The 25,856-nt window shown below is 40.7% G+C and overlaps 1 protein-coding gene across 8 annotated transcripts in view; it reads left to right on the forward strand.

The window, feature by feature from the left end:
- Positions 1 to 25,856, forward strand: part of Eya1 (EYA transcriptional coactivator and phosphatase 1) — a 141,120-nt gene that overhangs the window by 50,071 nt on the left and 65,193 nt on the right. For all 8 annotated transcript variants that reach the window (XM_021657280.2, XM_021657281.2, XM_060385834.1 and 5 more), the window contains 2 exons: positions 7,570 to 7,652; positions 8,032 to 8,218. In XM_021657280.2, the coding sequence (XP_021512955.1) occupies positions 7,570 to 7,652; positions 8,032 to 8,218 (270 nt within the window). The remainder of the gene's footprint in view (positions 1 to 7,569; positions 7,653 to 8,031; positions 8,219 to 25,856) is intronic.

The following is a 25,856-nucleotide window of genomic DNA, read 5'->3' on the forward strand; positions in this document are numbered from 1 at the left end:
GCATAGCAATAATGGCTATTCTCCAGCTGTGTGAAGATGAAGATACTATGCATTTGGTAATTTTAGAAATAACTCAAGGAAATACTGAATTATGCATGACTCTGGAAATATAGGATGTAGGGAAAAGGCAGTCTTAAGCAAAATCAAACAAGGCTGGAGACATCACATTACCTGACTTCAGAATATACTACAGAGTTCTAGTGACCATATAATATAGCTGTAATCTAGACAGTAGTATTAGCATCAAGACAAACACCAGTGAAACAAAACAGACAGCCTAGAAGTAAATAGTCTGCTAATTTTCAACAGAGGTGATAAGAATACACATTAGAAACTAATAATCATTTCCAGCTAGTGCTGTCAGAGAAATTGGCCATACACATGCAAAGGAATGTAGCATTCTCTCTTGCTACATATAACGATAAACTCAAAATGGAATACAAACATAGGATTTTTTTGTATTCTGAATTTGAAGCTTTTCATCAGTACACGTGTGATATGCCATCAGTATCTGCCTTAACATTGTGAATAAACTGTTCGGCCTTTGTCTGCACCATAGGTTAGTGTATGCTATGCTGCTAATTGCAGAATCTGCAACTCAAATGCATAATACACCCCCCCAACACACATTTGAGCATGTATAGGCATCATATAGAGATACATGTGCAAAATAAATATAACACATGAAAAAAACAAATGAACTTAAGAAATTAGGCACAGGGTGCAAAGACGAGCAAAAGCTTGCTTGAACTAGTGCAGGAAAGATATGAATTATAATATCTTTTATTAGTGAGCCACGGTTCCCAGAATGTATTCACCACACACAGGAATAGTCAAGGAAGGTTATCGGAAAGACAGACGTGGGTTGTTTAGGCCTTGAAGAACAGGGAAAAATGAATGATGGAAAAAAGTGTTAATTGAGAGGAATGAGGCCACAGTAGGTTTTGAGAACAGCTTTGAGCATGTTCCGGATGATTAACATAGTGGGCCTTGCAAGGAGAGCCTTGGGGAATATGTGAGGTGAAATCTGTCCTAGCACCCTCTTTCAGTCTACACCCCAAAGCCCATAACATTTCCTGGCTCCTTCCTTACCGATATTGACGTGTTGAACATTAGGATTCTTGGATTTCCCCAATGCTGTTTCTTTTCTCGTGTTTTTCCTTAAGAAATGGTGAAGGGACTTCCATCACATACTTTCCGCTTCCCTTCCTGTTCTTTATAAAGCTTCCTTTTGCTCTCAGTTCTCCCATGGATGGTGGAATGTGCTTCCTGCTTTCTGTTGGGGGCTGTGCTTCTGTTTCAGGCTGCTTGGTGGGCATCAGGCATAGGAGAGGCAGCTCTCTGTCCAGGCTTCTGTTCTCTCCTCTGTCAACGAAAACCCATACTTCTCTCCATTATTCTTGTGAGTTTGCAGAATTGTAGAGATGTATTGCTGGAATACAACTTTGTTTTGTTATAAAAGATCTGCCTATTCCATAAACAGTCTCAACTTTTAAAAGAGACGAGCAGACAGGAAAATACGTTGTCCTTTACAGATTTTTCTGGGGGAAAAAAAAAAGACATTTTTTTCAGTGGTTCTGAGCTGAGAATGAGTCTCTTCTCCATGACAAAGTATGGCATTTCACAGTAAGGAACTCCTTTAGCAGATGGATTTTCTCTTTTTTTTTCTTGTTTATTTATTTTATTCACTTTACACCCTTGTAGCTCCTTCCTCTTCCCCTCTGAATCCCACCCTCACTCCCTCCCCTCTCCCCTTTTCTGAGAAAAGGAGAGTTCATCCACCCCAGCTCATCAGGTTGCATCAGGACTGAACATATCCTCTTCCCCTGTGACCTGTGAGGGCAGTCATACCAGCGGAAAGTGATCTAAAAGCTAGCAAGTCAGTCCATGTCCTATGCAGCTCCCACTTCCCTTTCTAAAGGACCCACTTGAAGTCTAAGCTGCTCATCTGCTACATCTTTGTAGGGGGCCTAGGTCCAGTTCATGCATGTTCCTTGGTTGAAGCATCAACCAAGGAACCAAGGGGTTCTCAGCAAACCCCTCGGGGCCCTGGTTAGTTAGCTCTGTCCGTCTTCTTGTGGAGCTCCTGTCACTTTTCCCACTATTCCCCAAAACTCCCTATGCATCTACCAGTATTTGGCTGTGATTCTCAGCGTATGTTTTGAGGAGCTGCTGGGTAGAGTCTCTGAGAGGACAACTTTGTCAGGTTCCTGTCTGCAAGCTTAGTTATGGTTCATAGTGTCAGGGGCTGGCACTCTCTGCTCTATCTGCTCTATCTTTATCCCTGTACACCTCTTGGGCAGGATTTTCTTCAACAATTGGGTAGAAGGTGGCCCCTCCCCACCCTCCTGAAGTGTACAACTTCACCAAGAGTCACTGAAAGTAACCTAAGCCAACCCTCACCAAACTCCTCAACCATGAAGGATTGTAAGAAAGGACTCTTTCCACCCTGGTTACTTTCATGATTTTATGTGACATAAAACCCTCAAGCATTTCTCCATAGAATATCTCTGCTGCATTTTACTTATCCAGAAGTGTCTGCAGACCAGCTATACTCATGGGACTTCCCACTCTTTGCAATCTATAGCTCAACTCGGGGATAGCTGAGCTCAGTCTAGGCTGGTCAGATGGTGCAGCAGGTGAGAGTGCTTGATGCCAACCTGACGACCTGGTTTACGTCCCTGAGATCCACCTGGCAGAAGACAACCAGTTTCTGTAGGTGGTTCAAGTTGTCCTCTGACCTCCACGTGTGTACATGACACTCAGGTGGACACACAGGCACTCAGGATAAAGATATACATGAATGTTGAACAGTTTTGAAAAGCCCCACCAATGCACCACACAGGTATAATTACTTGCTTTGTGCCTAAAGATATTTCATCTTGCTCACTTGTTTTTGAAGCAGTTCCTAGAACATCTATTGAGTTTGGTGCTGAAACATAGTAGTAAAACTCGGGCATTGTGGGGTTTTGGTTAACATTATAGGCTTTGAGGTTATACACATCTTTTACCCCAACTGCTGGGCTTCCTGGATTTGGGGAGGGCCTCAGATGGGCACTTTTCAACTGGGCCTCCTGATAACTCAGAGGCCATTCATCAGCCATATTTTGATTGCATAGATTCAAACATAAGAAAGCAGTCTTGCTTACTCTGATAGTCGATCCACTATGGAGGTGAAGGGCTCCATGTTTCGAAGTGAGTGGCACAATGAGATAGAGTCACAGCTGGCTCTGCCACGTCTCTTAGGACCTCAGATGTTTTCTGCATGTGTAAAATGAAATGTGATTGTCCCCCTTATTGGGGAGTAGGACCAGAAGAGATGAGTCGGATCAAATACTTAAACGTGTGTGTGTGTGTGTGTGTGTGCATAACATTTATATACTCCCATCTCATAAAGGACTAACAAGTATAATTACTACTTGTTTGTTGATAGACGAATTCGTAGTAATTGGCTTAAAATGCTGAGAGAGAGCCATGGATGTGGTCATATATACATGCATATATACATGTTACAAAGACAACCTCATCAACAGGTAAAAAGGAAGGCAGAAAAATGAAAGACAGAATGATCCAGGCTTGCACAGTGCATAGTGGTTTCTAGACTATATAGAATTAAGTTTGCTAGAAGTTGGCCAGTATTTGACTGCAGAAATGAACTGTGCCCAATGGTACTCAGAGAACAACACGCCAGGTCACCAGTTAGGCTGGAATAGCCATCTGGGGGTGGTGTGGGGCTGGGACTGCTAGAAAGAGATCAAACAAATCCAAAAGATAAATAGGGACCAGACCAGCTAAGGCCTGATAAATAAGCCGGGTAAGGAGCTTGACTTTATCCTGAGGGCGACAGGGAGCCACTAACAGTTACTTTTCAAGTCAGGGGGTGACAGGATCTGTCATGCTCATTAAGAAGAAGAGTCCATGCTCCATGAGAAGAGAGCAGGAGAGCAGTCGCAGGGTGGGGTGGGGGTGGGAGCTAGCAGAGACTGAGGCTGCCTGCGAGTGTTGGCAGTCTGGACCAGTAAGCAGCCCTTATGTGCCCATGTTTTCTATGAAACCAGGTAGACAGGTCCTGAGACCTTGCTTCTAGCAAAGTGAATATGGCCCGAGCTCCAGTCTCTAGTCCGTACACTTCTCCCCGAAGCAAGTGAGATCCTTTTGGAAGTTGCATTAAGTCTTGGAGGCCACTGGGGTGCCATTAAAGTCCTGCTTCAGCACACCGAGTGGAATGGAATCTCAGCCTGCAAATGAGTAAAACTGATGTTGGCTTCCAGCTAGTGCGCAGCTTTAGAAGCAGCATACGTCTGGAAAGCCACTTGGGGACCATTTGGAGCAGCGAGCTGTGATTTACTTGGCCCTACCCTAGCGGCCTGTATGTGCCAATATAGCTTCCATGGTCTTTTCTACTTTGTTCCAGCGAATAACTTATGGAATGAAAACATCCATTTAAAAATATATTTTCTATATCTTATTCATTTTCTTGGTGAGTGGGGATTATGGAGGTCAGTATTTATTGCCCAAAAATGTGTCATTTAACTGAAAGTAGCAAGTCATAACCTAAAAATGTATAGTTTAAATTAAAGTAACAGGTCATAACCCAAAGTACTTTTTCCTATCGAATGTCTATAATAGCTAAAGTTAAGAAAAGCATACTCTTACCCAGAAGAAGTTTAGATTCATTTCAGAAGGAATTTTTAAGGGCTCACTTTTTTAATATCCTTTGCATATCACGATCATTAATTACTTGTTCTCTGATGTACAAACACAGAAGGAATCATATGCCCATGAGAGCCAATGCTTAAAGAGCAAAACAAGCTGGGTGTGATGGTACACACTTTAATCCCAGCACTTGGGAGGCAGAAATGGGTAGATTTCTGAGTACAAGGCTGGCCATGGTAAATTCTAGGCCAGATGGGACTATGTAGAGGGACCTGTGTGTTGAGGAGGGGACACAAAATAAAACTGACATCATCCTGGTAAGTCCTGTGTGGTCGAAGTCTATGTCTTTGCCATCCTTTCTTCCCCATGGAAACATCATTATGAACCCAATACTTATGGTTTAATAGGTATATGATTATCATATGCAAATGAACATTGACATGGATGCTTGCTTATTGAAACCTCATTGCTTGGAGTATTAATGGAGTGAAAGTGTTCCTTGGCCAAGAGAGGTGTTCTGAGGACTTGGAAGAATGGCTATTTCACTAGCTTTTAACGTTCTTGGAAGAATGGCTATTTCACTAGCTTTTAAGGTTCATAGATGCTTAATATGTAAGAATTTTCAATATACAAAGAGAGGAAGTATTTTTCTCATTTGAAAAAGTCAAAAGGGAAAAGATGCATAAAAACACTGGAGAAATTTGTAAGTGTATGCTGGGATAAACAGTAATCATGCCTACCTTTTCTGTGTGTGTGGGGGGGGGGTCATTTCACTTGTTGCTTAAGCATCCTCTTGCACAGGATATGAAGAATAGGAAATTATATTTTAGAGTAAATAGGTAGCCTGTCCAGGCAGTTTTTAATTTGTGCATCAAAAACACTCATCCAGCCTCCAAGGTGGCTCTGTCCACCAAGCACTTGCACAGCAGGCTCCCAAGACTGGACCCTCAGGACCCATGTAAAGCATCAGGCAAAGGGGTGTACTCTCGTAATCCCAGTGATGACGAGATTGGAGGCAGAGACAGGAGGACCCCATCCGCTTGCTCAGCAGCTAGCTTGACCTACCTGACAGCATTCAGCGTTCAGTCTTGAAAAGTTGCAAGGTGGCTGAGGAATGACACCCAGAGTCGTTCCGTGACCTGTGTGCACACCCGTCCATGCCTGCACCTCTCCAAATGGCACCCGCTACAACTGTGACTTCTGGTTGTTAAGCCAATATTTAAATGCTCGGCAGAAAGCAAATATTTTGAGAAGCAACCACTGTGTCTTAGTTATGAATATACCTGTAAGCAATGGGCTCGCGTTAAAGACTGTCTCCCAGATCTGCCTACACACTGGCTATTTAGCCAGTTCCTTTCCCATTCAATTTTAGTCTTTCAAAACTTTGCTTTTATTTTTTTATTCTAGAAACAGTACAGGCTCTGAGCACAAAATTTAAAGCATGCACTGGCTTCATGAACTCAGTTGCTAGGTGTGTACATGTACGGATGAATATGAACCACAGCACAAATGAGGAGATAAAGAGACAACTTGCCTGAGGCAGGTCTGGGGACATAACTCAGGTCTTCAGGCTTGACAGTAAATACCTTTACCTGCCGAGTCATCTCTACAGCCTAGTTTTTGTACTAATTAATATATTTTTTTAATATTTTCAAAAGTATTTTAAAATGAGATAATTAAAAGTATTTTTGTTGTTTTAATTTGTACTTTTATAAAATAATATGGAAAAAAAAATATCAGGTCACCAGCACCATTAACAATCTGTATTCTATTTGGAAGCAGCACCCTTGAAGGGAGGGGCTCTTCTGTTTGGTTGTGGAAAGCAGTGTCTTTGCTAATGAGCTCCCTAAATAAACTCCTTCTTTTTCCCAGAGTAGATTCTTGACGGTAAAATTTTGTGTACTATGCTTCATAAAGCTGTACCAAATGAGAGTATAATGCACTGTATCTCGTATCTTCAAACAAACAACCAACTACAGCCGTTCCTGTCTGAGCATAACCGTTTTAGAAATCCTTGCTAGTCAGAGCATCCAAAGGCCATTGTGTTTTTGTTGGGCACCGCTCAGCCACAGCATAGCGAGTGACGTAAGGAAGAGAACTCTTCAGTGTGTGTGCACAGTACCCGCTGGTCATTGTTGGACATTATGGACAGCCAGTGTTGCTTTCAGCCACACCTGTGGCAGGAAATCTTCCTCTTCAGTCTTCTTTGTATTAAGAATCTCAAGTACCACCATTTATTCTCCCATGAAATAAAATAATGTGTGCTTCCTCAAAGGCCCCATGAATAAGGACAGGGGGAGCATTGTAGGTTCTTAGAAGTAGCAACACCGTTTCTAAGTTCTCAAGAACCTTAACATTCATCTAATATGACCATTTTATTTTAAAGAGGGAGAACAAGTGTTTAATTAAACTGGCTAAGGGGAAGTAGGAACTCATGACAGTGGAAAGGGCTCCATGACCTTAATTTTTTCTGAATTCCTCATGCACTCTAAAATTTAAACTTATTTACTGTGATGTAATACAATTTAAATGGTCAACTGTCTTTTTAAATAATTAATTTTTATTCTAAATTAGTGTGTGACAGAGAGAGATGAGAGAGATAGAGAAATAGAGAGAGAGAATGTGTGTGTGTGTGTGTGTGTGTGTGTGTGTGTGTGTGTGTGTGTGTGTGTGTATGAGTATGTGTGTGTTTGGATCCCCTAAAGCTGCAGTTACCCAATGAGGGTGCTGGGAATGGAATTTGGGCCATACCCTGATCCCTTAAAGTGGTCAATTATTTGAAGGAAATGTTATTCATGACAGTGGATTCCAGTGCAGAAGACAGAGTTGACCCCATCCCTGCCTTATGGAAATGACGTTCTCCTGTGTTCCTGAGCATGTCACTGAGCAAGCCATCTTTCTGCTCTGTTTCAGGTAGCAGCTTTACCACATCATCAGGATTATATGCAGGAAATAATTCACTCACCAATTCCTCTGGATTTAACAGCTCTCAGCAGGTAACTTAATTAGGCAATTCGACTTCTGAAACATTTAAAAGTACAACATGGTTTTATTACGTGGGGGAAGGATTGTTTCTATTAAAAATGTAAGTGGGAGCTTTCTTAAACTTTTAAATCATTTTTTTCTTTATACAGTCTTTATAGTAGTCAGTTATGGTGAGTCCCACGGTTCTCAGATGGGTTTCATTTTGTTTGTACTTTGGCGTAAAATGGAGGCTCAATTCCTTGCCTGAAGTTTGCTCTCAAGTCTGAGCTCCTGAGTGAATATGTGTTTGCTTATATGAATTCACGAAAGACACGTAAACACAAGCATGTGCGACTTTCCTCTGCGGTGCGGTGCTTTGACAGGCAACTCTCGTGTGCTTCGATTTGGTAGGACTATCCGTCTTATCCCGGCTTTGGCCAGGGTCAGTACGCTCAGTATTATAACAGCTCGCCATATCCAGCACACTACATGACCAGCAGTAGCACCAGCCCCACCACTCCGTCCACCAACGCCACTTACCAACTCCAGGAGCCACCTTCCGGCGTCACGAGTCAGGCCGTCACAGACCCCACAGCAGGTAACCGTGTTTTACTTAGTCCTGGCTGGGCTCTTAGGCGTCACTGAAGTTCTGAGGTCATAAACTCATGCAGCAGGTTGCACCATCTTGGCCAATTTTCATAACTACTTAAGTACTTTGAACTGTGCAATTGTGGCACCACCTCTTATTGTTTATTTGTTTGAAAATGTTGATATAAGGTATGTAAATGTCTTGAACATATGATTTTGTTCATGTACTTGACAGTATTTTCAATGCGCATGATGTAGTATCCACAGCACATAGCCTCTATGCCTACACTTAGAAATAACTACTTATTAGTTATGATAACTGGATAAGAGGGTAATTTAATGCCACATATGGAATATCAAAATAAATTATACTATATAGAAATTAACATTTTTTTATCATTACATACTATTTTCCATCATAGCAGTGCATTGCTGAGAGTTAAAAAAAAATCAAATAACAGCAGAGGGAAATTGTGCAAACCAGCAAGCCAGCCCCTTCCTTCCTGTCTCAAGATGTACTGTGAATTTTGTAACAGTCTGTCTGGTCCGGACATTTTTCAGAGTTCTGCCCATGGTCTTGCAAACAAGTGGTTCTCCATATATGGATCTTTTCCTATATTTTGTCTTTTTAGTTTCTGCCCCCGATTTGTTTTTTGGGGGACAAATAACCACCAAGAATTATTATATGCTCCATTTACTCAGTACATCTTTTATTTCTTGCTTTTGCTGTCAAAGCTTTCCCCCCAATTGTCCTAACTTTAAAATTTTTAGCCCTTCATTTTATTGGTTAGGAGACCAGCTCTTGTTCTCACAAAGTCAGAGCATTTTTCCTGTTGCCTGTTCCCAGAGCTAGAGCCCACTTTATGCCCTCAGGGAGCATAAACAGTAGAGTACAGACAGCAGCCTGACTCCCTGACATAATTCTAGCTCCTCAAGTCATGAAAACGGTATTTTTTTGTAACAAATACTAATGTAAATCTTAATTATAGGCATATTTACAAATATTAAAAGATAACACCAAGTACTCTGCTTTTTTTGCATACAAAGATATGCCACATAGGAAACGATAGATAATCATAATTTTCAAAATGCATATGTGATTTTACTTTAAGGGGGCACAATACATTATAGATTTCATTAGGAAAAAAATATTGGTGACATATGTACTCATTTTAATTTTACTATTTAATGTCTACAGGATGTAACTGATTTGGGGAGAAAGTGTTTTTTCAGATTTCTTAAAAAGCCATAGTTTCTTACTTAAAATAAATGTTATGAATTGGCTTTTTTTTTTTTAGTTTCACAGTCAGAAGTCATTGAGCAAAATTCAAAAGATCCTTACACTAAGTCTGGGGTAGTAGTTTGCCTTTCTTCCAACTCTGCATGAAAAGAACCTTTGGTGGTAAAATTCATGAAGTCGTTGAATGAAAGAATTTGAATGGGTCATTAAATAGTATCTGCTGGCTTTTGAGATATAAATAAATATTGAAATTAACAAAAGTACCCTTTTATCAAAATCATTTCGGGTGTGTGTTTCTTCTGAGGCGAATAGTCTTTTGGGTCAACATCAGTATTCTGTAATCCGGGAGAGCTACAGTAGCTTCTACGTGGGGTCGTATGTCGCTCGTCCTTTCTGTATCATTACAAGTGAGTGGTCCCCTTCTCACCCACCACGGCATCTGTTTCCACACTGTTCATTTAATTTTTTGATGGAGTGAACAGAGAAAGATAACTATAAGTTTTGGGTTTTCTTTTTCTTTTTCTTTTTTTAATTTAGGGCAAACGTGTTTCATACTGAGCATTTTTAAATAGTATTTTCATTCTTTGAGGATCTTACACAATGCACTTTTTATCATATTCATCCCATCCCTTCTCAGATCCAGATCCATCTCTCTGCCCACCAATCTCATATTCTCTAGCTCTGCCATCTCTGCCTTTAACTAATTTCTATCTCTTTAAGCCCTTAAAATATAATTTTCATTGCCCAAACACTCACTCTTGGGAATGGGGCCTGCCCTGGAGCATGGGGGATCTCCCAGGGGGTCACGGCCTTAAATAAAACCTGTTCTCCCTCTCCTGGCAGCTATCAAATGCTAATAGCTCCTTCAACAGGGGTGGGACTTTGTGTCCATTTCCCCCAACTCCATGATGGGATTTTGTCTGGCTTGAGATTGTTCAAGTCTTGTACATGCTGTCACAGTGGCTGTGAATTCATTTGTGCAATTGCTCCATTGTGTCTGGAAAATACTATTTCCTTGTGGCCATCCACTGCTTCTGACTTCTACAATCTTTCTGCCCCTTCTCCTGCAATGACTCCTGAGCCTTTAGGACAGCATTGTGCTATGTGTGTTCCATTTATAACTGAGCAATGTGCAGGCACATATTCCCTATACACTGACTAGCTAGGAATGCAAGTGTTTGGGTATAAGTAATTTTTCCACCCATTTTGGGTAAACACATAGAAGTATGCTTCTTGATTATATGCATACATTATGGTGAATTTTGGTAGGAATGTGACTACTATTTTTCATTCTTACCAATGACATTTCACTTGCTCTACTATCTAGTCAACATGGAATTTTTTCCATGTTGTTGATATTTTGGATTTGGGCCATTATGATGCTGCAGTATCTTGTTTAACTTGCAGGGATGCATCACATGGAACACAATTTCATTTGTACAAATTTCTGTCTTCTTTGGTCGGCCATCTGATCAGTACTGTTGTCTGCTTTTAAATTGGGTTGTTTTCTTACTGTTTAATTTTTTTCCCCTATATTTTGCCTCCAAGCCTCATGGTACATACATTTTACAAATGTTTTTGGCTGGTACATTGGTGTCTAGTAACAGAATTCTTCACAGAGAAAGTTTCACATTTTATGAAATCCACCTTGTCAGTTTCTCTTTCATGAATCACACCTTTGATATTGTACCAAGATATTTTTTTTGCCAAACCCAAGATGATTAAGAATGGCTTCTGTGTTATTGCCTGGGTGATTCAGAGCTCTGCACTTTGCGCTAAGTGTGTTGATACACTCTGGATTTGTCTTTGTGCAAGATGTAGGTGAGGCTATTGATTTCATTCTTCTGTACATGAAGAGATCCAGTTGCTCTGGTATCACTTATGAAAATACTTTTCTCCATTATATTTGCATCTGCTCCTGTGTCAGGCATCAGTTGATCATATTGACATGACTTTCTGGGCTCTGTAGTCTGTTCCTCTGATATGTTTATTATCTCTCCATTGTATATTGCCTTGATCACTGTAGCTCAGCAGTAAGACCTAACGTTAGAATATCTTGTAATTATACTCTTTACCAAAATTATGTTGTCGTTTCAAAGCTTTTTTGTCTCATCTAAACTTTAGAACCAATGTGCCGGTGTTCATATAGTAAATGTCTAGAACAATGGTTTTCAACCTTCCTAATGCTGTGACCCTTTAATACAGTTCCTCATGTTGTGGTGACCCCAACCCTAAAATTATTTTCTTTGCTATTTCATAATTGTAATTTTGCTACTACTATGAACTGTAACTTAAATATCTGTGTTTTCCAATGGTCTTGGGCAACCCCTTGTGAAACGGTCATTTGACCCCCAGAGGGATTGTAACCCACCAATTGAGAATCGCTGGTCTAGAATTTCACCTGGAATTATGGGAAATTTCTAGATCAACTTGGTACAAGCTGGTATCTTGACAATACTCAGTCTTTCTATCCCTGAGCCTGGGATATCTTGGGTTTCTTTCATCTGAGTGTTATGTTTTTCCTCCCATAGTTCTTTCAAATGTCTTATGCCTATCTTTTTCCCCTTCTTTTCCTCTACCTCTCTCCACTAACATAAGTGATGGTGTGTAAGAAAGCAATAATCTTATTTCTGTTGCTTTTTGTGTTTTAACCCTGTGATGATCAGTTATTTCAGAAGTTTTTCTCTCCCATCTTTAGTGAAGAGAGTCATTCTTTAGTATTGACTATGGGGAAAGCTGTCATTTGTGAACAAAGAGTTTATTTTTTCCACCACAATTTATGTATCTCTGCGTTTGCTTTTAATTAGCCAGTCTTCCCAGTGTAGTGGTGAAAAGGAGTGAGAAAGGAGTTCTCTTTTTCTTTATTCTAGGGAGAAAGCTTCCAATATCCCTCTTTATATGTGAGATTAACTGTATCACTTAAAAAAGATGTTTGTATTAATTCTTTAAGAATTTCATACATTCTATTTTGATCATATTTAATCCCAACTAACTCCTTGCCCTAACTTTACCCGTAGTCATTTCTACCTTTCCCAGACCCAACTACATGTCTTATTTCTTTTTCTTTTTCCTATTTGAAAATAATTCATTGGCTCCAATTTGTGCCGTCCACGTGCTCCTGGCTGTGAAGCCATCCAGCGGAGTGAAAGCACTGTCAGTACCTTTAGATGGCCTTTATCAAGAAAAGAACCTTTGCTCTGTTCCTACTTTGACATGAGTGGAGCTATTGGATTTTGTTGAGTGCTTTCCCCACATCTGTTGAAATGCTTGTGACTTCTTCTTTAGCATAGTGGTGTGATGAATCGCATTTGTTTCATTTTCCAGTGTTGATCGGCATTGCATACCTATGATATGGTCATAGCGTATGAGTCTATATATGCATTCTTGGACTCAGTTGCTGATGCTTTCCTGAGAAGTTTCACATTTATATTCATGACAGATTCTTGTGTACAGTTTTCATATCCTGAGTTGTCCTTGTCTGGTTTTAGTATTAGCATAATGCTGGCCTCATTGAATAAGCTGGGAAACATCCCTTCTGTATGTGTTTTCTAGACAAGTGCCAAGAATTCAAATAGTTTGTTCATTAAACATTTGATAAAATTTACTAATGAAGCCATCTGAGTCTAGTGATTTCTCTTTCGATCTCTGATTAATTCACATATGTAGGTCTGTTTAGATTTCTCCTTTATGAGAGTTTCAGCAGATTGTTCCTCAGAAGAAATTGGTTCATTTCATCTAGTCCACCTAATTTGTGAATGAAGGATTGTTTATAATATTGTGTTTTGTTTTGTTTAGGTTTTTTGAGACATGTAGCCCAAGCTGAACTCAAACTCTTGACCCTTGCTTCAGTCTCAAGTGCTGTAACTACAGACATCTGTGCTCCTGACTTATGGCCATTTTTATTGTGATTTTAATACTTGTAGAATTTTTAGTGGTGACTTTCTTTCATTTGTGGTATTAGCAATCTGTACACCTCTCTTTTCATCATGATTAGCCCAGCTGTGTTGACAGATCATTAACTGACTGTATTTTAGAAAAGGAGAGGCTGTTTTGGTTTTTTTTTTTTCTTCCCTTTATTATTTTTGAAATTTCATTGATTTTCTTTTAAGTTTCATTATGTTATAATTTTTGATGTGCTTTTGATTTCACTCTCTCTGTTTTTATCATTAGGATGACTGATTTCTATCCTTCTTCAACATTGGGTTTCTGTGGACCCAACACTGTGTACAAAATTTCACGTCTTTTTTTAATTTTAATTTTAGTTTACTCCAAATATGTTTACATAATTTTTCATTCCTGTTGAAACCCGTCCTTTTAGTGAATTTATAAGAAAGTTAAATCTGAGAGTTTTGGCAGTATACAATATTTCATCTAGCCACAATCACTCAAAACCTTGCCTCTCATCAATTAAATAAATGCCTTTCTATTAGTAGAGAAAGTGTGTTGGTCCTATAAAGAAGGATATTTCTAAAAATTATAACTTCACTATTTATTAAAGAAAAATTGGACCAAAATCAGCTCTGTGCAATCCCAGATATGAAATAGTGTCAGAATCAAATCATGATTTTATTAACTTTAAAGTGATGGGCTGTACTTTAAAAAAAAATTAGTAGCTTAATTATTTTCTTTGGTATTTAAAATGCAGATGTATAGAAAAAGAAATTTTAGGGTATTTTATCTTTTGCTGATATCCAAATTAACATACCATCTCTTAGACTTTGAGTTATAAATTGTAGATTCTTATACTAAACCCTTAAATCAACATAAACAAATGCATGTATTTAAAAAAATTAGCAACTTGAAAATATTGCCACAAAGGAATTTTTGAAATACACTGACTTTTCTCGAAGCAGAGGCTAAGCCCCTCAGCCATTCTTTTATTTATATACATTCACCACGTGAAGCATACACACAAATAGAATACATTCACCTGCAACCCAGCTACTATTCCTGGTTAAGTAATTTGCCTTGAAAACCTATTTCTAGTCCCAAATCTCTCAGAACAGTTTCTACTATCATCTTCAGAATAAGACATAAATAAATATGCTCAAGTGCAATTCATGAGCTTAGAAATTTAAGTCCATTTTTACACACAGCCTTATATTACACCATGGGGTCAATTGTATTTGTTCCCATCTTATAGGTTTGCCTATTTTTTTAATGACTTTGCCAGAAGTCAGAAAGGGATAGAGAGTCAATTTTAGTCCAATGGATCCTACAGGAACATAGCTATTTAACGTTCAATAAGCATTAGGTACTAAGATAAGAACTGTGTGGCCGAATTCTTAGGAAAGGAATCTTTACTTACAAGTCTTGAAAGTTTTTTTTTTCTGTTATAAATCAAATCAGAGCAACAGAAAAGTTCTGTGGTAAAAACAAAAACAAAAACAAAAAAAACATATTGGAAGCTAATGTGAAATAAAAGCCAACTGCTTAACTGCTTATTTATTAATGAATTTTACTATTACTAGGATAGAAAAATAAATCCCCCCCCCAAAAAAAATGGTTGAGTTCTCCCTTTGCACTCGCTGACCGCACAGAGACGGGTTTAGTAGGTAAGGAGATGTGCAGGAACCAAGCCAATATTGAATTTCAAGTGACAGAGGAAAAATCAGTGCAAGGGGGAATTCAATATGCATGGGAAACCATTTGTTCCCTCTGCCTCTTTGATCCCTGCCAAGGCAAAAGAAACTGGAGCAAAGGACTTGAAAAACGGGACAGATCTTGTGCAAAGCCCAGAACTCCATGCTCTTGCAGGAACTCGGTGTGACAGGATGAAAAGCTAAACTGCCAGGCATCTCCCCATAAACGCAGGGGATGTGGGCCTGGTCTCACGGCCTGAGCAGGCCTGGGAGTGCTCCCTGTAGAAAGGATCCTGAGGTTTGCAAAGCCATGCGCCCCACTCAGCGCTGCTGGCCATGGCCTGAATGGTTGGAAAATCTGCAGACCATACTTGCTTATTTTCACAGATGCCTATAGACGTTGGAGAAGTTTGCAATTTGTTCAGCTCAAGAAAACCATTTCAGTGAAACAATCTCCACTAACATTTTTGGAAACATTTGTCAGCAAAACAAATGTTTGTATCTAAAATAGCCAGGCTATTAAGACGTGAGAAAGGGAAACAGATGTTTGTTTGGGGTTGTTGGATTTGTGTGTCTTGATGGCATTTGTTTTCTTCCTTTCTGTTTCCCATGTAGCGTTACCCTTAATGAGACTATAAACTACATGGAAATAAAATCACTTTTTGTTTTATGATTGTCAAAATATAATAAAAGTGAATTTTATCACTTGCAAATTTGCACTGTGTTTCTAAGAAGTGCAAATTCAGACCTAAAGATTAATAATACACTTCATGAGTCACTTGGACTTCTCCACAATTTTTTTTTTTTTTGATGAGTTCACCAACAGTCAGGACAGCTTATTGAGTCAGTTAAGTACACTGGAGTTCAAGGTATCATCTTCAGCGTGTTTATATGTGATGTATGTCCGTTACATAAATAATCAAAATAAACCCATGTATTATTAAACCCATATATTTTAATCTAACTAAGCTAACAATTCCAAACACCCATTATTCAAGCTTCCTTCATAGTGGATCCCTTATTTGAAATATAAAATATTAAGTATCCTCTTAGACCAACACAGATCCACATAAAGTAGAGATGGTTGGTCAGAGGACAAACAGTTATCAGTGTTCACCCATCCTTCCACTTCCTTCAACTAGAATCAAATAGTTTAACAGAGAGTTAGTTAGTTAGTTAGTTAGTTTGTTCGTTTGTTTGTTTGTTTGTTTTTGAAGTGTTAACCATAAAACCAAGGGCCTCCTGCATGCTAAGCAAATGCTCTATGACCAAACTAACTCTTACCACCTTAAGTGGGTTCTGGATAAAGTGTTAATGGTATGATTGGTAGGTTGCTATCTAAACTTATAAACTCAATAAGTTGAATGAAGTTTTTTTAACTACTAAGCAGTAATGAGCATGAACTTAGTACACAATGAGAAAGACACAGCGATGTTTACAGAGACAAGCGAACCCTTATCTTCTGTAACCAGCCTCTAAGTTGATCTTACCTAGCACAGGTGGTCGCTAGCTATCACCCTTCCACATTCACCCCTCCCCGCCTTTGAACACATCATCTTAATTAATCCTCACCCATACATACAGAATATGGACAGTGTAGACATTTACCAGAAGACATTTCACGGATGAGAAAGTTAAGATGAGTCCACGTCAGTGCGTCAAACCAGATCTAGACCTTTGACTTCAGGCTTGTGCTCTTAATTATTAAAGCATGCAGCTTCACAGAAGAACTGGGTCTGAGCACTCCAATGGGCGGAAACGTGAGGCTGTAAACACAGAATCCTAAAAGGCTTCCCTCACTACGATTGTCTGATGACCACTCTTTCCACCCACGCACACCTTGCCAGGGACTAAATCTGAATACCTCTTAGACACCATACCCCCGAGGAATTTAGTGTAGAGAAAGTGACTTGGTAAGTAAGGACTTGAAGCTGGGATAACAGTCCGAAACAGGTTTGGATCCTGATTGTGTCACTTAAGTCTGAGAAGGTCATGAGCAGCAGAGCTCTTTGAATTAAGAACAGTGCAGTTTGAGCATCCCGTACATGAAATTATAGAAACCAGAAGTGCTCTAACTGACTTCTCAAAATGTTGAAATAGCTGCATATATATGTGAGAACCCACGGAAGTAAAACATATGTAAACTGGTTTAATACACTCCTTGTATGCAGAGTGTGGAAGTGATTTTAAGTGATGTTGTAGTGTGCCTTAAACCCATGACATGAGGTTATGGTGCCATTTGGGGATCACGTTAAAAATCAAAATATCTTGGACTTTTGGAACACTTTCCACGTTTTGGTTTAAAATTCTCAACTCGGTTGCTTTCTATCTGTGGTGAAAGGTAACTGCACAAATGAAATGGGATGATTAGCAAAGCGTCTGATGTGTTCCGGGCCCCTCCATGTTCTCTCCAATCCACATATCCAGTGAGGATTTGTAAACACTTGTGCGACAGACACCATAATCAGTGCTGGGGCTGAAGAGGTGATAAGATAAGGAAAGACTGAACTCAGATCACCAATGTGTTCTCACTGCTGGAAGTCTGTTATCACTGTGCATTGTGTTTTGTGATTCTATCTGAAAAGTATGACCTAACTGCTTCCTTCACATAGAGTGACTCCGGGGACTTGTAGCCAGCATCTGAGCTGTGTGAGGAGAGTGAGACATTCTGAGGTTTTCTACAGAGCATTAGAGAGCGGGTAGTGAATGTGCTGCCGAGAAGATAATGTTTTATTTAGTCACTAGAGTGAGATTGGAGAATTAATTTACCTAGAAGTCCTCAACCGGTACCTGTGAAAGGGGCATCATGGTTACAGAATACAAATAGAGAATTCAATGGAGTTATTTGCAATTGAGTCAGTTGGCATTGATCCCTGGACTACTGGCTAACAGTCTAACACCAGTCACCAAGTTGGCGTGCCTCTAGTTGATTTCATATAAGAGTTTAAGGGAAGATCACACTTCTAACCACCCAAGTTATCAAGATTCCTTTAATTCTTCTATCTCCTTGTTTCATTTTGGTTTGTGTGCGGTGGGGAGGGCAGGATACAGGCACGCATGTATGTGTATGGGTATGTATAGTATGTTTGTGTGTGTTTGGTACATGCATGAATGTATGTATGAGTACATATGTAGAGACTAAAGGAGGACACTGGGTGTCCTGTTCTATATGGTCCACTTTATTTTCTTGAATCGGTGCCAGTCACTGTGACCTGGAGCTGGGCTTCTAAAAAAAAAAACTGAGAATCAAAATAATAATAATAAATAAGAAGAATAAGAATAGGATGTATTCAAGGCTTTATTTTTTTCTTCCTTTTATTTGTTTGTTTCTTCCTTCCTGTTTACCAGGATTTGATAGAAGGAAATCTCCAAGTACACATTTTCCTTGACATACCGTCCCAGGTAACTGTGAAGGTTAATGGCCCCTTGCTCTGGCGTCCCTGAGAATCCCAAGTACCTTTTGAGGACTATCTCTTAGGCCTCTGGCCTTCTGCCCTGGACTCTTCCTGGCAGTGCTCTTTGATTTTCCCAAGAGACTCCAATGTCTCTCAGTGTGGCTAACCCTAATGGCTCACTCAACCCAGAAACTCATAGCTACGTTAGAAGTAACAGCTGAGATCCAGTGAGCTGACTCTGTAGATGAAGGTACCTACTGCCAAGACGAGTGATCAATACCCAAGACCCATACTGGGGAAGGAGAGACCTGAGTCCTTCAAGTTGTCCTCTGGCTCCTACATGTACCTTTGTCTAATACTTACTATAAACCCTGGGGCGTAGAAACCTGTGTGTTCCATAGTCCCCTAAAGTGCTGTCAGGACGTGGATTCGATCTTCCAGAATCCTAATAAAAAGCTGTGTGTGGTGATGCACGTGTGCAATCCTGGCACCGAGGCGCTCAGGAGTTGGAAGCAGGGAGGAACCTTGGGACTCTTAACACTTGGGTAGCTCCTGAGGACTAAAGCCTATGCTTGACCTCAAGCCTTCACACACATGCACACTTAGAACACACAAATGTTTAGTGGGTAGATTATTGTCAGCCTTTCTTGGGAAAGTAGGATATAAATCATTCAGAAAATAAAAGTAAAAGTTAAGATGTTTTATTCAACTGTCACTGCATACTCAGGAAGCACCTGAATTGACATCCTGGGTTACAGCTGTGGGACTAAATTATGTCACCTTTTTGGATAATATGCACACAGACCGTTTTGAGCATTCACGTGTCTGTTGGTCAGTGTCCTGTCACTGTAACAAACTGCCTGAGAAAATGAATGTGTGAAGAGAAAAGGTTTACTTGAGCCCACAGTTTTGGCAGTTATGGTCTAAGATGAGTTGGCTTCATTGCTCTGGGCCCACGTAGAGGAGGTACACCATGGGGGGATGTGGGGAAGGGCAAACATTCTCTCAGGAAGCAAAAGAAAAGATGAGGAGATGAATGCAGTCCCATAGTCCTCGGAGGGCAACTCCCAGGGACCAAGAGCGCATCCCTGGAAGGTTTCGATGATGCTACAGATGTGGCTGATAGAGCATTTGCCTGACATGTATTAGGCTCTGGAATGCTTTCCCAACACTGCAAAATAGGAGAAATCAACATAGTTCTCACTATTTCTTAGGAATGCCCTGAGAACCAAGTCTGTAACAAATGGTACCCAGGAGACACTCAATATTCAAACCACCTCACCATTCAGCTGTAGCCTCCAGGAAACACACACACACACACACACACACACACAGAGAGAGAGAGAGAGAGAAAGAGAGAGAGAGAGAGAGAATATTCTATCTTTCCTTCTTTACCTTCAGAGCACCAAACCTCCTTAATTCAAAGGCTTTATTTCTAGAAGGGCATTGTCTGTGGCAAAATAGATTCCAAATGTAAGAACTGAAGGATTTTCACTATGTATTTGTTTTAGACATCACCCTATCCTACCTTTCTGTCCTTAGTGCATTGTTGGAATTGTGGGAATTCCATGAGGCTTTCACCCCAGCCTCCTTCAGGGTTTTCCCTACAGCAGCCATTTCGGAAGTTGTTTGTCTAATGATCTCCCTGGACTCAGTTTTTGAGATAGGTAACAGTTACAATAAAAGACTGCATTTCTCTTGGGATATATTCAATCCCATTGCTCTGTTTCCTAATCTCAGGGAACGTAGGAAGCACGGTTTCCTCTGTGGGGGAACGTGAGGCTTTGAAGATGTGCTTCTAGGGGGATGACATTACAACTTACAGATAGACCTAGGTTACTTGCCTAGCATGTGTGAGGTCCTAAGTTCAATGCCTAGTACCCTCCAAACCAAATTCAAAAGGAGAGAAAGAAAGAGAGACAGAGAGAGAGTGAATGTGTCCAAGCATCTCACGAAATCAACCTCTCTTTGCTTTGATGATTCAATTTGGTCTTGAAAAGATAAATACCTTAAGAGGTGATGTCCTGACTTCAGCAAATATTTTATCAATACGGATCAACCTAAAATGAAATGTTAGAGTGCAGCATTGGGAAGAGAAACAAGGTCAGAAAGAATGCCCCAGAGAGAGATTTCTCATATAAAGTATTTGGAGGGAAAATAACCAAGGAGATGAAAGTTGTCCTCAGCGTTGAATGATGTCTGAATGCGAGAGAATGAAAAAGGTACAGAAGGGATGTAGGTTTCAAAGTAGCGAAACAGAGCATTTAGGAACGGGCTCCATTTTGTCCATTAGAACAGACTTGAATTTGAATTTCATTAAAGGATGAAAGTAGTGTGAACTGAGAGATCACATTATGATTGTCTTTACGAACAACATGGTGGAGTCTAGATTGATGGCTTTGAGCAGATAACATGACAGCAACACTCATGTGCTTGAGCAAAATATTTTCTCACATGTATCAGTTAGGTGATATGCTTACAACAGTACTGTGTCCATTTTGCTACTGAGAGAAATGAGGAGAGGACAACATCCAGGTAATCAAATAAAGTACAAGCAGGCAAGCCTGAAAAAAAAAAACACACACACACACACACACAGAAAAGAGAAAACCCTGAACCAATCAGTTATTCCATCTTCTGCCCTGGGTTTGTGTCTTGGATGTGGTCCAGCTGACAGCCTTTACCTTATACCAACGAGAATCTATGAGCGTATTAACACACTGCTGAGTAGTCTGGGGTAGAAGTAGTCCTGAAGGCTGGAGCAAGTCCTGCTTTCTCCACCCCTCCAGTTCCAACTCCCAACACAACTGCAATGTGAGCAGGTCAGGTCTCCATCTAACTCTATACTGTTAGAATCTGCTGACAAAAAAAGGGATGGAAATGAACCAGATGCATTTGATGGCACCTGCCAAATCCTCCCCAGACAGAATGAAGACACATCAATCGGTATTTACCTGGGATATATTTATCAAGAAAATAGTTTAATAGACCTCTGGGAGTGGAGAATTATCAGTGATCCAGTGCATTTTGCTGTGTGAACCATGGACTGTTTCCCTACCAGGTTGTGAAAATAATCTGTCTTGAACCTTGATAGCTTCCAGGGCATAACGGTGGACATGAGAGACTTGGCAGAATGCAAAATAGAGTGGTAGCACTCCGGAGCTTCTGTTGGCATACAGGGAGCAGAAGTATATACTGAGTTGTGGTCCTGAGGGCCTGAAAGGATGAGCAGCTGGCTGAGGGATGTAGAATCAGATAGGGCAGACAGCCTACCTGGGAAGACTTACCTGACAAGGTGACATTAAACAAGGCCTCAGGTTGGAGAAGAAGGAGGCACCTCAGTACCTGGGGAAGAGTGTCCTGGGGAAAGGCAAAAGGACCTACAAAGGCCTGGAAGGAAGATCCGTGTGTGGTGAATTCAGAAAGTGCCAGGAAGGCCAGGGTGAAGGAGGAAAGTAGTGGGGCTGAGGTTAGGGAGGCAGAGGGTTCCTTATAGTGGGTGTCTCGCATAGGAAGCATTTGGGAGAGGTAGAATTCTGCACAGACGAACAGAGATGGCGACATGAGAAGGAAAACATCAGCAATATGTGGAAAACCTTAGACCAAGCCATCATCTGGGTGTTCTCTTAAGTCGGAATGCTTAGGCAGTGCAGGGCGTCATGGTCCGTTGTCAGCACAGAGATGACACGAACAACCATTTAGAAAACAGGTGGAGATTTAATTCGGCGGTGTAGCATATTCTCAGCATGTATATGGCCCCGAGTTTGGTCCCCAACAAGCACTCACAAGCGCAAGAATAACACAGGAAGACCATTTGTTTCATTTCTCAGATCCCCGAAGCAAAGGTTAGTGAGGCTGCTTGAGGATGGATTTGTTTCCAAGATCATTTTTTTCACAAAAGAATTTTATGTTAAGGCCCTTTAAGAGAAGTATTTCAACATTGTTCCACTTTTATTAGTTAAAAAAAAGGCAGGAAACCTGATGGAATGTGTATATTTGCATATTTTCTCTACTGTGAGCATTTGGCTTCTATGATATTGAGTCACACGAGAATTCACGAATGGTGTTGAGGCCACTGCTGACATTTCTTCAGGGTTTTGAGAGTAATGAAACGTCGGGTTTCAATTCTGACAGTCTCTGGCCAATGAGTCTGAATCCAGACAGCCTTTCCCCTACCTGTCTTATGGGAAAGAGTGACTATTTCATGTCTAGCCACTGAGACAGCTGTCAGATTCAGCATCGAGAGTCCTTTAGATGTCAAAGAAAACCGCTCCTTGTGAAAAGCCTCCAGGGTTTTTTTTTTCCCCATCAGCCATTTCACCCAAGTTTTCTGATTTTCCAGTAGAGTGAACAAGACACTTGGCCTCGAGTTTTTCTCTCCTCAGAAATGTTCCACTTGTCACCTGGCAGCACTGGTGTGCTCACCTGTTCCTATGTGGTCTATGTTTGTGCCCAAGACACAGATGGTTGCAAACAATGAGGTCCAAGAATAGTAGCCATCTTACATCACAGGCATTAGCCATGGAATTTCTGAATAACTTTCATCATGGGTACATTTTGCCCTGCCCATCCCTGAAGTGAGATGCAATTCCACTTGCTGTCATTTAGTCAAACTCGCTTCTCAAAATAGTGCCCCCTGCCCCAGCCACAGAAAATTAAATTTAAACAAAAACAGGTCCAGAAGACCTATCTGGTTCTTCTGTCTGCTAGCATCTCATCTCTGTGGGAAAAACCCAGGGAATCTGTGATGTTCCTCCCTATGATTTGGAGTTTACAGCCCCTGCCTTCTTTCCTTCAGCTTTTCTCCTGAGCTTGGGCATCATCTATTTGGATGGTTTTTGGCATCTAGTTAGGTTGATTTTGAGAGTCTTGAGGTTCAAGGTTACCATTATGTCATTTGTTCTCTAGAACCTACTTCATTCTCAATGATATAATCACCCCCTGTGTTTCAAAGCCCCGGACTCAAACATGGTTTAGGAAAGTGGCAATATTCTATTCTTTTAATCTAGGCTCCCATGTCAGCTGCCAACTACACACAATTACTAATAACGGTGTCTTGTGCTCACTAAAGTCAGAGAGTCTTTCTAAGCCAGTGGGTCTCAACCTGTGGGTTGCAACCCCTTTGGTGAACCCTTATCCCCCAAAATATTTTTATGATGATTCATAACAGCGGTAAAAATAATCTTACGATTGGGGGTCACCACATCATGCGGAGCTGTATTAAGGGGTTGCAGCATTAGGAGAGTTGAGAACCACTGGCCCAAGGATTTTATGCTGAGCTCTTCACTTCTTCCTGTGAGTGGTCTCATCTCAGCATACAATTTTAGGGTCTGGCAGAGATCACAGGACCCCAGGACATAGCCCAGTGTCATGGTCCTTGTGCCAAGAACTTCCTCGGGTCATCTCTGGGTTCTGATTAGGGAGCAGTCTTTCTCCTCACTCAGAAAAAGTGAGGCACAGAAGTTGCAAATGAGCAAGGAGGAGGGCTCACATCCTCCTGAGCCCAGAAGTCTATAGAACCCACAATTCTAGCCTTTACAACTACCACTGGCATATCTATTCCCCATGGTGTAAATTTGGATCAGAGATCCCCTGCTTTTATAGAATAAATATGAATATTTATCCCCAAGTGTCCAGGGATTCTATGCTAGGCAGCAAGATACCAGAAGAATAAAGGCCTCTGTGAAGGAAATCTCAAACTTGGAAGGGCATCTTCAAATATGAAAAGAAGAGTTATGTTAATAAAGAGATATTTATACATGGTGTTTGTACAGTCCATGGAAGAATTGCTAAACAAATATTTACAAATGCCTCCAAAGAATGCAAATTAAAAATGATTTTTAATTGAGCGTGATGCTCAAATAGCAATGCTGCCTTTAAGATAAGAGTTCCCATGTGCATGATAAAACTGACTTGATTTAAATTGATATAGGCCTTTTGAAAATGAGTTGGCACTGTGTATAAGCAACAGACGGCGTGTCGAGGAAGGCATGAGGTACTTGGCCAGGATGCTTCATAAATAACCCTGAAGGCTGAACTCTTCCAGGAGGCTCTTTTATACTTGTATGTTGACATCACTTTTACAGGGGAGACCAAGAGCTTACTGTTAGGACCATTGGACACTGTGCATCCAAAAATAAGAAGACTTTACAGCTCAAAATGCAAGCTAGGCCCTCAGTTTGGTAAGTTAGAAGACAGGGAGAAGAAAAACTGGAAGCCACATCTCCGAAGTTCAAGTGGGAATTACTGACCAAGACCAGACTCTTGAGTTCCAGGCCTCCTGTTTTTCTCTTTAATGTTCAAGAATTAACGGAAAGCTTCTGCAGTATTGGCAAATCTAGACTTCTCATGGTCTGACGTCGACTGTTGATATTAAATAGGTGAACATAAGCTTTTAAACTAGCTCTCAAAGGAGATGAGCCTTTCTTTTGCATGTGGCTTTGTCTAGCTGGCAGAGATAGTGTTGTAACATGCATAGCTGTTGCAAAGAAAGAGAGAGATTTGAGAGTCTCTATGTGCATAAAATTGTGAACCTACTAGACTCCATTGGATAGTTCTAAACCCTTAGCTATGCTGGCAGTCCTGATTGAAATCAGTGGGTCGCAAAACCAAAAGAAGAGAGGCATGAATATGGGAAAGAGATCTGTAGGGAGTGGGAGATTACTGGGGTAGGAGGGAGATGAGACAGGATGGGGAATAGGAGTAAACATAACATACTATGTACATATGAAATTGCTAAAGAACAACTGAAATCATCGAATAAGATGAGTTGGTCAACACTGTAGCACAGATGTGAGCCATGTTTGCAGAGCTGAGAAATACAGAGCTACCAGTAACTATAGGACCCTTACCTCCTGTTTAACTTTCTACCCTCTCAAGTCTACACTGTTACTGTATTTACTCAATAGCTCTTACTCTGTGTTACTATTGGGTTCAGTCTAGATTTTCTTGTCTGTTTGCTGGGCTGAAGCTTTTGAACCCTCTCTGCCTCCTCACAAACCCCGTCCTCTCTAATACACTGAATTTCTCTTTTCACAACCCCACCACCACCTTTCTTTTCCCACCATCCTACACATGCTGCATTTCTTCACATTCTCTTCTTTAAAGTGGTGTCTGTTTTTCAAACCTATTTGTAGCCCTACTGGACATTATGTACCTGCCTGCAACCTCTTCGAATGTGGTATTTCCAGTGCTAAAGTTGAGGTTTCCCCTCTACTCCTCCTTGCAACCTCCTCTTCCTACATTGCATCCTTAGGATTCTAGTTTTCCCTGTTGTCAAACCACAGGCATTCATATCACCCTTGACTTTTTATTATCCAGTTAGGTACTGCTGTGCCTCTCAGCGGTGACTCAGATCCATGACTGCCCTTCTGCCACCACTGTGCCCAGATCGCGCACCCACCCCTCCACCCCCACCTCATGTGAATTACT

This window comes from Meriones unguiculatus, chromosome 6 (genome assembly GCF_030254825.1).
Source record: "Meriones unguiculatus strain TT.TT164.6M chromosome 6, Bangor_MerUng_6.1, whole genome shotgun sequence".
NCBI lineage: Eukaryota > Metazoa > Chordata > Mammalia > Rodentia > Muridae > Meriones > Meriones unguiculatus.